This window comes from Salmo salar, chromosome 09 (assembly GCF_965601325.2).
Source record: "Salmo salar chromosome 09, fSalSal1, whole genome shotgun sequence".
Lineage (NCBI taxonomy): Eukaryota > Metazoa > Chordata > Actinopteri > Salmoniformes > Salmonidae > Salmo > Salmo salar.
Genome location: NC_138299.1, coordinates 38494983 through 38511622, shown reverse-complemented (window position 1 = coordinate 38511622; position 16640 = coordinate 38494983). Strand labels below are relative to the sequence as shown.

General features: G+C 43.8%; 1 protein-coding gene across 1 annotated transcript in view; it reads left to right on the top strand.

Moving 5' to 3' along the window:
• LOC106611278 (uncharacterized) overlaps nt 1–16640 on the top strand; it is a 66580-nt gene that overhangs the window by 45870 nt on the left and 4070 nt on the right. The window contains exons 16-26 of the mRNA XM_014211316.3: nt 673–724; nt 838–963; nt 1156–1238; nt 1329–1390; nt 4960–5177; nt 5352–6102; nt 6232–14010; nt 14125–14340; nt 14544–14727; nt 14990–15136; nt 15994–16093. Coding sequence (XP_014066791.2) covers nt 673–724; nt 838–963; nt 1156–1238; nt 1329–1390; nt 4960–5177; nt 5352–6102; nt 6232–14010; nt 14125–14340; nt 14544–14727; nt 14990–15136; nt 15994–16093 — 9718 coding nt within the window. The remainder of the gene's footprint in view (nt 1–672; nt 725–837; nt 964–1155; nt 1239–1328; nt 1391–4959; nt 5178–5351; nt 6103–6231; nt 14011–14124; nt 14341–14543; nt 14728–14989; nt 15137–15993; nt 16094–16640) is intronic.

Below are 16640 nucleotides of genomic sequence, written 5' to 3'. Positions count from 1 at the left end.
CTTCTATACTACCTCTGTACTTTCTGTTCTTGACTTTCTCTGACTAAAATGTCTCTCTTTTGGTCTGTTACATTCTGTTCTTCATTCTCTCTCTGTTCTGCTCGCTGTACCAGATGCATCTCACTCCATCCTCTCTCATGTTTCTCCCTCGTTCATGGTGTTTTCACTTCTCTAATGGCTGAATGTGATTGGATAAGAGGCGCTCAGGGGACGTAGCTACAACTGTCCTGATTCTGACAACGGCTAGAATGTCTTTAGGCCTGGCGATTATACCACTGTATTTAAAGAGCGGAAACCACCAGGGAATCGATAGTGTTCCTGTAGTTACATAATATAGCCTTTTTTCCCACAAGATAGCATTTGTTAAACAAATACTTGTTTTGCTGACAGGTAGGCTAAGAGTTTAAAAAATATTTATGTCATTTAGCAGACACTCTTATCCATTGCAACTTACAGGAGCAGTTAGAGTTATGCGCTTTTCTCAAGACACATCGCTAGATTTTTCACGTAGTCGGCTTTGGGATTTGAAACAGCAATTTTTCAGTTGCTGGCCCATCGCTCTTAAACACTAGGCTACCTGACGCCAGAGTTCTGTAGATTTTTTTTTCTCAACAATCCACTGTTTAAATTCTCTGTCATCCTAAACTCTTGGCTGCCCTCTGTCTGTTGTAGGAGGGGGTAACCAGGATTGGACCTCAGGACAAACTGGTTGAATCCCAAATAGGTAGGCTGATGTCATATAGACATTGCGCATGCAATACATGTATTTTGGGGAGAATTGCAACTTCAAATGTGTGTTTTATTTTTGAGTCCTTGTGGTATGTCTTTCCCCTCCAGTCCTCCAGGGCGGCACCAGCTGTGAGATAGAGAACCAGTCTGGGGTTGTGACCCTGAGGCCGCTGCCAGGGACTGTCTGCATGATCAAAGACAGGGAGGTGACGGAGCCCTGCAGACTGGCACAAGGTAGGCCCTCACCTAGTTCTCACACACTCATTTTAATCCCTGGTCAAAGAGTTTCTTTCTCGTTACACTTCAGTTGACAGGGACAATTCAGTTGATGGCTTACAGTACCCACAGGAGCGTTTAGAGTAGCGCTTTGAGCCTCAACAGGGACGTCATATTTTCACTTTGTGTCTCTCTCTTATCTATCTTCAGGGACCTTGATCACTCTTGGAGGTGTCCACAAGTTCCGTTTCAACCACCCAGCAGAGGCTGAGGTCATGAGAGAACAGAGACGGGTGGGTACTGCTGACCAGTAATGTTGTGATCGTGAAGAAGCTCCTGATTTTTGGGGGATTGATTGATAACTCATATTATCTGCTTGACAGGCCAGTGAAGGTGCACTGAACTGCAGTTACAATGATTTTCAAGCCTTGACCTCTGATTCCAGGTAAACACACACACTGAATGTAAACTCACCACAACCCACTGACAATCACAGGTCAGGAGCATCTCTGAATACTGCTCACTACACATGTGCTAAAAGGATTGTGCTGAGTAAAGCCCCACTGGCCAAACCCTCCCCTAAACCGGACGACGCTGAGCCAATTGTTTCTGCTGAGCTCCCATAGTAGACCCATTGCATACATATTTGATATGTACCGTAAATTCTGGACTATAAGCCGCAACTTTTTTCCCAGGCTTTGAACCTCGCGGCTTAAACAATGACGCGGCTAATATATGGATTTTTCCCGCTTTCAATTTTTATTTCTCCAAAAGAACACATTCTGTGACGTGCTCAGTTTTTTGGCGGCATGAAGCTTTCATTAGACCAATGAAATTGCCGAACGGGTTAAGAACAAACAACTTTTTTGTTTACTGTTTAGATTAAATCGAGCGCTCTCAAACTTCCCATCATTCTGATTATGGTAGTCATTTTGTCACCCTCATCATGGCAAAGACACGGAGAAATGCATATGATGCAGCTTTCAAGTTGAAGGCGATTGATCTGGCTGTTGGAAAAGGAAATAGAGCTGCTGCACGGGAGCTTGGTCTTAATGAGTCGATGATAAGACGTTGGAAACAGCAGCGTGAGGAATTGACTCAGTGCAAAAAGACAACTAAAGCCTACTGCTAATTTAAAAAAAAAACATTTACAACCGTGTTTTGTTAAAGCCTATTTATTTTTGTTACAAGCCGTGTTTCGTTAAAGCCTATTTATTTTTGTTACAAGCCGTGTTTCGTTAAAGCCTGTGTAAAGTTCATTTGTTTCAATGTACCGGTAAGCGCCTGCGGCTTATAGACATGTGCGGCTAATTTATGTTCAAAATAATATTTTCTTTTAAATTCAGTGGGTGCGGCTTATATTCAGGTGCGCTTAATAGTCCGGAAATTACGGTACCTAGCTAACATTACCATTATGAGTCATGTACCTAACTAACGCTACCATTACAAGTCATCTACCTAGCTAACGTTACCATTATGAGTCATGTACCTAACTAACGTTACCATTATGAGTCATGTACCTAACTAAAGTTACCATTACGAGTCATGTACCTAGCTAAAGTTACCATTATGAGTCATGTACCTAGCTAACGTTACTATTACGAGTCATGTACCTAACTAACGTTACCATTACGAGTCATGTACCTAGCTAACGTTACCATTATGAGTCATGTACCTAACGTTACCATTATGAGTCATGTACCTAACTAACGTTACCATTGAGTCATGTACCTAACTAACGTTACCATTATGAGTCATGTACCTAACTAAAAAAGACAACTTTTTTGTACCTAACTCAAAAAGACAACTAAAGCTTACTGCTAATTATTATTTTTTTGGTTACAAGCCGTGTTTCGTTAAAGCCTATTTATTTTTGTTGACAAGCTGTGTTTCGTTAAAGCCTGTGTAAAGTTCATTTGTTTCAATGTACCGGTAGGCACCTGCGGCTTATAGACATGTGCGGCTTATTTATGTTCAAAATAATATTTGTTTTTAAATTCAGTGGGTGCGGCTTATATTCAGGTGCGCTTAATAGTCCAGAAATTACGGTAGTCTTTTGTAGTACAACCTACCGATGGTGCAGGTGCAAGGGATAAAATGGTGAATGATTCATGCATGTTGTTCATTTATATGAGAGAGTGAGAGAGAGGAAGAGAGAGCTTACATCAGTGTCTTGGTGGAATCACAACTTGTTGTTGACATGCAAGGCTTGGCCGTTGCTTGGTTACAGTAGAGGATGCTACATTAAACTCAACAACAGGAACTCTCATATAAACTCTGCCAAGGAGCCAGTAAAAGATTGTTTTGCGATGATGGCCATTTCAGGGATCTTAACTGTTGAGGTAAATGATCAGACCTAGGTTTTTACTATGTCTTTTCTATTGTCTCCTCCTTGTACTTGGTATTGTCTGGCTTTACCTCTTGGTTATAGAAAGATGTGTTCTGACTTGATCAGCTCAAATGTTTGTAGATCAAAAGGCATATACCGGAAGAAAGAAAAAAAAACATACTCACTGAAATTTTCTTTCAGCTTAAATGTACAAATGTTTTGCATCAGCGGATGCGTTGCGGCGGAAGACTCCGACAGCGTTTGGAGAGCTTCAAATGAAGAATAATATACAAAAAAAGGGCACCTGTTGCTGACAGGAGTTCTTCATTAAAGCCTCTAGGGATCTGTGTTTGTAAGACATTGATATAAAATGTCTCTCTCTGTAACAGCAACTTTTCTCTATCACCTCCTCTCTTAAATGGCTGTACAACTTCTAAACCATGAAACCTCAGTTCGCACACATCATGTCTGACCACGTTGAAGTGTCTGGCTACAGGGGACTTCTCGTCACCAGTTTTGATGTTGCTCTTGTGCTCTGTAATAATATTACTTTCAATTGTCTCTTACACTTTCCAACATAATAGCCACATAGACACTTCAGTAAATAGACCACAAATGTTAATTTTACAGGAAATTCTACCCCTGACATACATTTATTTCCTGTATGAGGGTGAGGAAAGAAATTTCCCTTGATTATTGCATCACAGTTCACACAATTATGACATGGAAAATTGCTTGAGGGGAGGGTAGATAGACAATTCTGATGGGGGTACATATTAATCTGCGCTTACCAGGCTGTCCCTTAGGTTTCTGGCACGTTTAAAAGTGAATTTAGTGATACTCTAAAAGGCCCGGCCCACAGAGGGGTCCATACACGGAACATGCCAATGCTTTTTAATGGAGGATTTAACAGCCTGAGAGGGAGGGAAATACGTAGAAGAAAAAGACAGTAGCCTGATCATTAGAAAGGGCAGGTTTAGGAGTCAATAAGCTGTCCCGTGTAACATTACGTACTTTACAAACACACTTATCCAACAAGTTCTTATCATAACCCTTGGAGGCAAACCGATCACACAAGGTGGTGGCATGTTTTTCTAATTCATTGTCAGCAATACATATTCTTCTGACCCTCAGCAGCTGGCTGTAAGGTAGACTATTGTCTAAGAGTAGACGGATGGTAACTTGAATAATGCAGGAAATTGTTTATATTCATCTTCTGGCGATACAGTGGTCTGAAGTCCATTGCCTTTGCTAACCAATACATCCAAAGAAGAAACAGTTTCCTCATTGGATTCCAGAGTGAATTTCATAGTAGGTAACCTGAAATCAATGTACGGTCTGAACTCTTCCAGTTGCTCATATGTCCCACTCCAAATGAAAAACAACATTCATGTAATGGAACCAACATTTCAAAAGGGGGAAAAATTAACTACCATTATAAACAAATCTTCAAACTTCCCCATGAATAAATGTGCGGAATTTGGTGTGAATGGGGACCCCATCGGAGTGCCCTGTGACTGGATGTAGAAAACATTCTCAAAGCCGTTTTTGGTTAACACCACTTGAGCCACGTAAAAAGTCAGCGGGAGGCCCATGTTCATCTCTCTTGTCTACCTCAAAGTATAATTGTGTATAACTGTGTCATATATGTGTGAAATATTATTTGTGTATCTGTATGTGAACAGGGCTGGAGAAGAGGCAGTCCAGGGGCAGACAGGTGACCGTGAGGCTGAGGGTAAGGAGCCTCTCCCCAGGCTACAGTGTGTTGAGGACCAGGTGAGGTGCGTGGAGGAGCAGAGGGGGTATGTGGAGTGTCTACGCCAAGAGATCCAGACTGAACAGAGACGAGCTGAGAGAGAACTAGAGAGAGAACAGGCCCATCTGAGACAACGATACACTGACAGTGAGTACACCTCTACTTAAATATAGGCTACAGTGCTAAATACATAGGATATACTTTGAGAGAATAGCTTAAATATTTATTTCTTATATGTGTCTCTGTAGAATTAAGTTATACAAGGAAATTATCACTTTTTGTATGTGCATGTTAAATATGTTCTCTTTCATCTGTCTTCAGTCCAGCAGTGGATCTTACAAGAGAAGCAGCGTCTGGCAGCTATAACGTTAGAGGAAGTAGGAACTCAGGAGTTTAGTGTACAGACTGATCCTTTACAGACTGATCCTTTACAGACTGATCCTATACAGACTGATCCTTTACAGGCTGATCCTATACAGACTGATCCTTTACAGGCTGATCCTATACAGACTGATCCTATTCAGCATGATCCTATACGAACTGATCCTTTACAGAATGATCCTTTACAGACAGATCCTATACAGACAGATCCTATACAAACTGATCCTATACCAGCTGATCCTATACCAACTGATCCTATACCAACTGATCCTATACCAACTGATCCTATACCAGCTCCCATCCTAGACAGCCTGCTAACGGAAGATTCGGAAGGTTCTGATGAAGAGTGTGATCAAAGAGTTGCTCCGCCCTCTAAAGTGGTTCTATACAGGAAGAAGGTGGTTCAGGAGGAGCTGTTAAGACATCACTCCCTGCGGCGCGCCGAGAGCCATGTTCGACGCAAAAGGCTGCACTACCAGCTGGAGAGGATCGCTCGCAAGCGCCATCTACTGGAGGCTAAGAGGGAACTGCAGAGGCTAGAGAAGGCCCTGCCACCTGGACTAGAGAGCCCTGTGTCTCCTGGCCTGGGGTCCCCCTCAAGTTCAAGAGGACGTCAACCTGTTTTGCGCAGGCATTCTGTCTCATCAGACCTTCTGTCCCGCTTATACCCCCAACACAGCCCAATCTTCAGGTCAGCACAAGTAGGCTAGTCTCCCACAAAGATACTTATTCAAGCTAATATTTAGCATAATGGAATTACACAGACATGTTGTAAATTATAATGTCCTTATCCCTTGTTTTGTTTTGTTTTCCCCAACAGCCACTTCCTGAAGAGAAACAGACCATCTGAACTGACATTTGGATCCATCAGTTCCAGGCAGTGGGTGTCTGATGAACGTCTTCCACGCGAGAGGACAAGGAGTCGCTCCAACACATTCTCCTCAGGAACACGACACAGTAGTCAGGTGCATGGGTACAGGAGTAGAGCAAGTTCCTCAGAGAACCTCAAGCCGCCTGTGAAGGAGGAGGCTCTATTTCAGCCGCCATGTCATGAAAGACCAGAGAGGAAACCACTGCTTCCAAAACATGGACTTGAATTTATATTCAAGAACAATCAGAACCCATCACAATCACCAAATGGAGGGACCCTACAGTCAAGCAGTAATGTCATCATAAAGGGACCAACAGTTACAGTAAGCAAATCTAGCAGTCAGACTCAGTGGGCTCCATGTCAGGGAGTGAAGAGCCTTCCCCGTGGTAGTAGCAAAGGGTTGGAAACGATTCGGAAGGTCTTATCATGCTCAGTCGGCCCTGGGATAAAGACACCGTTGGCCAGGGTGTTTAGAAAATCACCATCAAGACTGAGTATTGGAGGCAGAGGGACCAAGCCTAGTGGTAAAACAGCAAGCCGATTTCACTGGAAACAAAAGCGAGGTGTAGAAGGCGTCAAGATGAGCAGGAAGAAATGCACGATGAAAACAACTGTCTCATGTGAGGACCTTGATCAGAAGACTCCTTCACATGATTGTGGGCGGAGACAAAGATGGTGGCATAGTGCAGAGACTCTGATGAACCAGACTAGCACCCTAAGGTGGGTGGAGAGACCGCAGGGATTGGGACTGGCAGGATCGGAGAAGTATGACGGTGAGGAAGAAGAAAAGGGGGAAGAGGAGGGTGACCAATCCTCAGACTGTGACAGCTTGTTCTCTGTGGACTCCTTGTCCTCAGTCTACGCTACAGCCCTGGCAGAGCAGCTGAAGCAGGAGGAGGTTATTCAGAGCGAAGGAGAGAGTGAAGACAGTCAGATGTCGAAGGACTCACTGGCTATGGAGAGCAGAGGGAAGCATATTGCAGCAAGGCCAGCACAGAGACGGACTGTGGTAGTACCCAGTCACTCTGTGGTGAGGGGTTTTCTCAATCCCTCAACTGGAAAAACTATAAACATGGCGTCGGAGATTCAGCCAACTGAAGAGGGAAGAGAAGACCTTGGGAAACCTAATGAAATGCCAGCAGAGGCTTACTGGAGCCCTCATGGCGGTCCTAAAACCCAAGTCAATAAAGCAACCAGTGCAACAATGGAATCACTGTACCAGAAGCAGCCAGCAACAGAACCCAGGTGTAGGGATCCTGTATCAAAGCTGAGTGAAGAGCTTGGGCACGTCCACACCATGTTGACCAGCAGCCCTTGCTCTCTGAGCAGCTGTAGTGTGAGGGAACCAGAGAGTTTGCTAGTGCTTACAGATGCATGGTCCTCCACTGATGCAGCAGATAGTCCTAGGATACTTAGGGACTCTGCCGTGTTGAGGAGGAGGATGGTATTTAGTCATGGTGCTTTGGACAGCAACAGTAGTCCCAGCCCCATCAGTGTGGATCTGTCTGACTGTCAGCGTGGATTTGGATCCACTGGATCCCATAGCTCCGCATCTACCGACAGCACAGAGGGTGAACATGTTCCAGTAGAGGAACAAAGACTTGGGGTTTCAACTGATTCCTTGAATTTCCCAGATTCTCAGCTTCTCAAAATGTCACCGCTACATTTGATGATGCCATTGAATCATGAGGCGGTGTGTTGTAAGGGCTATTTTGAACGTCAGTTAGTCAGTTCAGAAGGTTTGCTGAAAGGATCTATTGATGATCCATGTTTACTCCAAAATCAAAGTAGAGATGTCTCAGCAGAGCTTCCTTCACGTAGATCTGCATGTGCTCCAACCATTGAATATAAGATTCAATGCACTCCATCAACATCAACATTGGAGGCTGACATTTTTCATGGGCCTCAGATGCAGCAGGTCACGTTATCTCCAGAAGTGATGTTTGTGGGAGTAGCAGACCTAACAAACTACACCGATGCTAATTTGTCTACCTACAGTCATCAGTCAAAAGCCAGTATGTTAACTTACCCTAAAACTGAAGGTGAGATGTTGAATGAGACACCTGCCATCAAAAGTGCCCCAAATAATTATTCTGGAGATAATGAACTATGCAATTTAGATGGAGACATGGACGAAATCAGAGATGAGGAGTTTTGCAAAGCAAGCAACACCAAAGACATATCACTCGAAAGTGAGTTTAAAATGCTGCAAAAGCTTGAAGCCAAAGTCACAGAGCAGGGCTGTGTGTTGCCAGAGCAGGACTGTGTGTTGCCAGAGCAGGGCTGTGTGTTGCCAGAACAGGACTGTGTGTTGCCAGAGCAGGACTGTGTGTTGCCAGAGCAGGGCTGTGTGTTGCCAGAGCAGGACTGTGTGTTGCCAAAGCAGGACTGTGTGTTGCCAGAGCACAAGTTTTTCAAAGCATCTTGTAAAAATTCCATAAAGAAGAACAAAGGCCTGCAGGACAGTTTCATTGCCAGCTTGAAAATTCCAAAGAGGAGCAATGGAGGGGACTTCGTAGCATTCTCTACTGTAACAGTCAAGAACAGCCAGGAAGTTATTTCACCAGATGACAACAATAACACCAGTGAATTAAAAGACAAACAAACTTCCTCTGCAGTCGATTCATTTAAACTAAATCTGAGCTGCAATGAAGGTCACTTCCAACGAGATACCTCTGCTTTAGTAGCAATGTCAGTGTCGGTGCACATATCCCATGAAAATCTCTCTCCATGTGGCCATAAAACCATTGACACGGGAGGCCATAAAGAGTCTCCTTTTGGAGAGAAGGCCGTTATTGAAAAGAGAAGAGAAGTAGAACAAGGTGAAGAAAGAGAAGTTCAAGGGTGGGGTGAAAGTCTAAACTCAAAAAGCAAGAGAAGAGATGTAGAGAATGTTAGATGGGGACATCACCATGGCGATAGTAACAGTAGTACATCAGACCACCGAATCTCAGAGGTGATGAAGGAGGATATGAGGATGTCAGTTATAGATGGGGGTGGAGACAACAGTAACAGTGAAATGGACAGTCAAAGTAGTCAAATCCTTAATGCTTTTCCAACAAGTAATCCTAACAAATGCGATTCACCAAATGGTCTACAAGCAGTGGAGGATCATCAAATAGCTGATGATCCACTGGTAATCATTAAGCCAGGCTCTTGTTCAACATCAGAAAAGTCTTGTATCAGTTCTGAGATTCTAAAAATGGACAACACGACAGACATGGCAAACGTGAGCCATGGAAAGGTTCTTAGACTCTCTACTTCCATCAAATTAAATTCTATGAATCAACTAAGTTTGATAAGTAAAGGGAATGACCCAGACATTAGGACAAAGATCTCCTCAGAGTCCCAGTTAAGTCAGAGCTTTCAAGAGAACGTGAGAGAAGTGCAACTGAAAAATGGAATAACTGATGTTGATGCAAGGGAATACAAGGGTCAAGATGCTTCTGGCTGTTCTGTCATTAAACCGAATGCAAGTGTCAATTCTGGTGCAGCATCTTTCACCGTTAAAAGCCATGAGATCCAATTAAGTCTGGCATTGAAGAACCGAGGGAAACCTGAATACATCAACAAGCCTGTACTGCTACCAATGGGATGTTCTTCAATGTCTACTTCCACTTCCACTGCACTCAAAGAATTCTTACTTTCTCAAGGGAAAGTGTTTGAAAGGGATGTCTCTTTTTCACATATGGAGAACATAAAGAAGCAAACAGGTCCTGAGATATATCATCCTCATCATGCTTGTCTTAGTAATAACGATAAACAAACTGTGAACCAGGCCACTTCACCTGAGCAAAACCTGAAACCTAGTGCTCTACATCCTCTCCAGAGCTGCCCAGGAACAGTGTCCTCAGTGACTACGCCACCGAATATGGCCTTTGCACATGCAAGGGACCTCATAATGGATTCAGAATATGAGGTTCAAGGCGAAAGCAAGAACCAATGCAAATTGACCTCAACGGGTACAAGTGGGCAACTTTACTTAAATGATTGCCATCGGCATGCAGCTGTACATTCACTCTCTGATAAAAGCGGAACTCAATGTACACCAGAAAACATTGAGAAGCACCACAACAGTCAACCACTCTCAAATAATTTATGTGAATCACAGAAGCTACTGGAGAAAGGCAGAAATCACATTGAGGTCAGAAAAGAGCTCCAAAAAGACCCTCCCTGTGCCACAAATCTGATTCAGGAACTACCACAGTCAAAGTGCTCACTGAGTCAGGAACTACCACAGTCAAAATGCTCATCTAAAACTCAGGTAGACAAATTTCATAAGACTTGTGTGACCGTCGATACTGATCCTAAAAATAAACATCCCAGTGTAAAACACAAAACATGTCCTGTTGAAAAATGGTTGAAGGCTCAGTGCAATGTGAGCAACTTTGCCTCTGACAATACCAAAGATTGCCAAATGGCTAAAAATGAAGAAGGGTCAATGACTGATGGACCACTGGCAAAATCTCCTGGAACCTTGTTTGACGTACCAAGTAAAATAAATAGTATTGGATCTTCTCCATCCCAAATAACACATGGAAGTAGTGATGCTAATATGAAGATATTGGGTGACATTTGCAGAGATATCATGTCCAGAGAGGGAAATACCAAAACATCTAATTGCAGGCAATCTCATCAGTTCTGTGGCAGCAGTGTTGTTCATTGCAAAAAGGGAAAGTCAAAGAGGTTCAGAAGGTCCAAAGCCCAGGCACCTCCTAGCTCATCCTCTGACTCCACACTCAAGTCTTCCTCAGATGAAGAAGAGAGAATCCCTCCCAGGTTGGATCAAAACAGGTCTTCATCAACAAGAATGAAGTCAGGAACTCAAACTAATGGAAAATTAGAGGAGATGATTCAATGCAATGGTGGAGAAATTTCTGTAGTGAAAAGACAATCACCACAGTCAAAAGACAATCACACTATGGAAGCTTGTACTGACCGGACCCCATATAAATATGATGGTAAAGCTGGAGTTGGCATCAGTTTGGGTAAGAAAGAACACTGCCCCAATGGGCAATCACCACATATAGAGAAAAGGACAAATCGTGAGAAAATCATATCTTCCAGTATCAAAGAAACTGAGATGTCACCCTACACACCAAAGACTCAAGATTCGCCAATGCATTTTGCCTCCAGCGCCATCAATCCCTTTGCTCACCAATGGCAAGAAGAAGAGCCAAACCAAAGCTGCTACAAGAACCAGGTGTTTGGAAGTGCCACTGACATTTCTTGTAAATCACTGCTGCTGGATTCCACTGCCAAATGTATCACTAGATGCTGCAGTGTCGACAATGGTTTAAACGTGCAGAACTCTCCTTTCAACTCCCACCTGAGCACTTACTCCAACAACAAGGGACTCTCCAGCACCCTGAGCAGCATGGAGGAAGATTCCAAAGATCAAATGTCCCTCAACGCCCATCTGAAAGAACGTACTAACCAAGTCTCCGGTGTTGACGATCACAATCAACAAGTGACCCTGACCATGAGCTGTAACTCATCTTCTTGCTACAATGTATCTGGAGATCTTGGTAACAGCACTGGCCAGGTGGATGAGATCATGTTGGTTTATGACTCTTCAGAGCGGGAGTTTCAGGGTAATGGGTTTCAGAGGTCTGAAACAAACACCAGATGTGACCAGAGTACCCAGACAACCTTCACTCAAGAAACCACGACTCAGACAACAATCAACCATGGTGATCTACAGAGGAGAAACAACCGTCACAGAAAGAGCAGCACTCAGGTACCAGTGTCGCAGAAGACCACAGAGGCCTGTAGAGAGACCACCACATGGGCCAGCCTTCAGAACATGTCTGAGCATCTCTCACAGCTTATTGTAAACACGTCTGATCTTCTGGGGAATGTTCAGGGTATGAGGTCTGGCGATAGCCTCAAACATAGCCTGATAAGAAATGTTAAATCTTCATCTCATCTGTACTCCTCCATAGATTGGATGAAGAGAGACTGCTCAACCAAAACTGCAGTAGATATTGGGATCCAGACCGAAAGGACTTTAACACCCGTACAAGACAAAATGTCTATCCACCAAACTCTGTCCACGGAGAGGTCCAAAGCCCATGAAGTTAATGTGATAGTCAAAGTGATTGGCTCAGAAGTTCTCAATGTGTCACAAGACAAAGGGCTTCCCCTTCAACATCAACTCAAGAAAAACCTGGATGATAATATTCAGAGCATGCCTGACCTGCGACTCAATGGCTCCACTGTTAACCAAAGATCTATCTTGGAACCAGAGAGTCTCCCGCACAAAGTCCCTTCCCTGGAGACTGTCCAACGTCACAATCATTCAAATTCTGCCATTCGTCATAGAAGCAATGAGGACTGCAATCCTGAAAGAGTGTCCTCCTCCAAAAGCTTGGGAGTGTCTGAAGTCTGCCATAATTTGTCAGAAATACTCAGACCAGAAAGCCATAATATCTTGAGAAGGAGTGACCCGGGAATAGGCTATAGAAAACAAGTGAGCTTCACAGACCGTGCATGCTCACCCATTCTCACTGTGGGTCCCAGGGCTGGTTCCAACCAGAGCAGAATAAAGTATTTACAGAGTCTCAAAGAAGAACAGAAGTTTGAGATGCAAAACCGAAGTAAAGACCACATTTCGGACCAGTCAACAACTTGTTTAAGTTACAGCGGACACAAAGCATGCATGTCTTTCATAAAGAATGATAATATATCAGGACATGACTCCCTTCATCTGTGTGAGAAGCCAGGTGATAACTCCACCACAAAATCAATGGGATTGATATTCCTCGAGAATGTGAGTGCCCTCAGCCATTCAAGCCCAAAAGGGTCTGATGGATGCTCAGAAAGTCTTAGTTCGTCCATCGACAGTTACATCCACAATGAAACCAGCGTTGTCATCCACGACGAAGAAAGGGAAATGAGCTTATGGCACAAAACCAGCCAATGTCCAATATGGTCCCTTCCTTCTGTTCTAAGCAGTAATGGAGTCGCTATGCAGAACCACACCTCTCTCGTCTTTAGTCAGACTGGTGAGTCCAAACAGGAGGAGAAATACATCTCTACTTTTGGAGATCAACTAAACTACAGAAGACATTCAATAGATTACCACAACAGTAGATCATCAGGGTGTCCTGTGGAGCACTTCACTGGTGCTTATGAACATTCCCCTATCAGTGACAGCACCATCCATGTTCAGGAGGATGACATGGTGTCGTTGGCCCCAAGCGAGTGCAACACAGACATTCTAGTGAACACCAACCCAGTCACCCACACTTGCGACTTCCAACACTTCCCACATCAGCTAGATCACCAGCGGCTCCCTGAGGACCTACCTGTGCACAACAAGTTCACCAACTGGTCTGGTATCAGTCAGCATCCCTCTGAGATAGGACGGACTAATAGATTAATGAAACCAGCCATGTATCTACCTACTGGTCATGAAGCACAGAGGAACCAGCCAGAGTGGGCTGAGCTGAAGAGCCAGGAGTCAAAGTTCAGCTTGAGTCCAGAGTCCACGTTCCATAAGGACAAAAAGACAAGAGAGATAGAGAGGCTACGTAAGGAGCGAGAGCAGGTCATGGCTACAGTCCAACTGAACATGAACCCTCATCATCTGACCGTGGAGCTGACTGAAGCCAAGCTGCACTATGGTCTGGGAGAGACGGACACGTTGTTAAAGATGCTGACATCTGGAGGAACCAAGGAGGAGGAACCGTCCCCTGTCCCTACCAAACAGCAGCTCTATGACCGGTAAGGTTAAATGTCCCTAAGGATGTGATTGTGTTGATATTATGATGTAATTAGATTAATTTAAAATGGTAGTTTATAAAATGTAAATGATTCCCTATGTTCCTCTTGTATCAGGCACTGGAGGAGCATTGAGAGTTTGAGAAAGGACAGGGAAGCTCAGCTTCAGACCTGCCGTAGGGCTCGCAGCCTCAGCCCCACCAAGCACCACTTCACCCGGTGCCCTCCTCAACCCAGATCTCCTCCTCAAAAAGACTCCAGGGTTTCAGCCCTGCCCAGTCGCTGCAGAGGCTACCTTCAACAGCTCCGTCAGGAGGTAGTAGCGAGCAGGATGTAAGACACTCCACAATCCACACCACGTCACATTTTTGTTTTGATTATTTTTACGTTGGTCAACAGTTTTCCATGTCCAATTCTCAAGTGTCTGAAGTGTAAAACATTTTGTGACAAATATTATTCTAAAAAGGACTTTATACAGTTGTTGATTAATTGATTCATCAATTGATTGATTGTAAATCTTCCTCATCTTTCCCCAGGATCCCAGATCTACCCAGAGGAGAGGGTGAATATCCCCCTGAGATAGAGCATCTTCTGCGTGACTACGGCCGTGCCCGTGAGGAGGCCATGACAGAGATATCCCGCGCACGGGAACGGCTCCGTGAGAGAACAGAGCAAGAGAAAAGACGGCTCCAGCGACAGACTCTGTCTCAGATGGTCAAGGTTAGTCACAGCAAGAAGTCATAGTTTCACACTCCGTAGACAGTTGAAAGCCCAAGATGTATTCAGCATATTTTCTCCATGGATTTTTTATTTTTTCACATCGACTAGAAGGCGGAGCTCTTTTTCATGGATCCGGCACAAAGGACCATGAAAAAAACTCACCTTATAGTCAGAGACTTACGTTGTCCTCTGATCAGTTGCTGTTTTCCTAAAACATCTTTCTCTCTTCTTCTCTGTCAACTGATAATTTATTCTCATTTAGGATGACTTGCGGTATCGGACCAGAGTCAGCAGCAGTACACTGTACACTGGGTCGAGTCTGAGCCTATCCTCTGGACCAACCTCTGGCTACAACAGTGGTAACACAGCTCAGCTGAAGGACGGCAGTAGACCCTCACTGACACTGGAGGTACTGTACTAGTCTTTGAAGATGTTTTTGCTGCTTTCTTAAGCCCAGGGACTTGCACTTGAAAACAGGTACATTTACAGTAATGTTGATTAATTTGCACTGTCCCTGAACAACTAAATTCAATAAAGTTAATCCTAATGGCTGGTTTATAGTCAGTTTGACAACAGGTCTATAGAGCACAATACTCTTAGAAAAAGGGTTCCAAAAGGGTTCTTCCGCTTTCTCCATAGCAGAACCCTCCTTGGTTCCAGATAGAACCCTTTTTTTACAGGCAGAACAATTTTGGGTTCCATGAGGAATCCTCTGTAGAAAGGGCCCTACATGTAACCCAAAACAGTTCTACCTGGAACCAAAGGGTTCTTCTACCTGGAACCAAAAAGGGTTCTTCAAATGGTTATCGTATGGGGACAGCCGAAGAACCCTTTTGGGCTCTAGATAGCATATTTTTTTCTAAGTGTGTAGAATATTATATATATATATGGACAGTCGGTAGACTTACTGTAAATTAACCTTAAGGGTGTTAAGGGTGTTGGAACTTACAGCAGACTATATTCACTATGGTGCAATGCATCAGACAATTGTTTATTCAAATCAAATCAAATTGTATTTGTCACGTAGACATGTTTAGCAGATGTTATTGCGGATGTAGTGAAATACTTGTGTTTCTAGCTCCAACAGTGCAGTAATATCTAACAATTCACAACAATACACACAACCTAAAAGTTTAATAATGGAATTAAGGAATATATAAATATTATTCAGTGTGTCAATGTGTTTGTATCCATCCCTATTCAAATAGACCAGGAATAAAGGAAGAGTCCTAATGAATTCTCTGTGTTGTTTTTGTCTGGTGCCAGGTCACTGAGGTCCTGGGTGATGGGCTGAAGGTCAGGTCTCGCCCTCCCATCTGTGGTTCTCAGAGTGTGAAGACCCAGCGTGGCTGGCTCTCTGCCCAGGGTGAGGACTGACTCACCAACACAAGACAGCAACCACTCTCTACATCTTCATCACACGTTAAACTGACTCAAAAAGGCTGTTATTTAGTCAGTACAGGATTACTATGAAATGATAATAAGACATTAAAAGGGGGGGGGGGGGGGTCATACATGCTTAGGACAAGTCTTACATGACATTATAAATGCATTACGCATTATACCTGTAGGCTTTAAGTGAAGTGTTACTTTGTTTTTAATACAAAATTCAAAAGGCACTCACACATCTGAGCTATCTTTTTTGCAGGGTCATGGTAACAGTTGAATAAAATGAGAAAAAAATAAGGATTATGCACGCAGCTCTTGATAGTATGACTGCTTTTTAATAAGCTTTACATATCGACCTCACGGCCTTCGTCAGAGCTTTACATATCAACCTCACGGCCTTTGTCAGAGCTTTATGTATCGACCTCACGGCCTTCGTCAGAGCTTTACGTATCAACCTCACGGCCTTCGTCAGAGCTTTACGTATCAACCTCACGGCCTTCGTCAGAGCTTTACGTATCGACCTC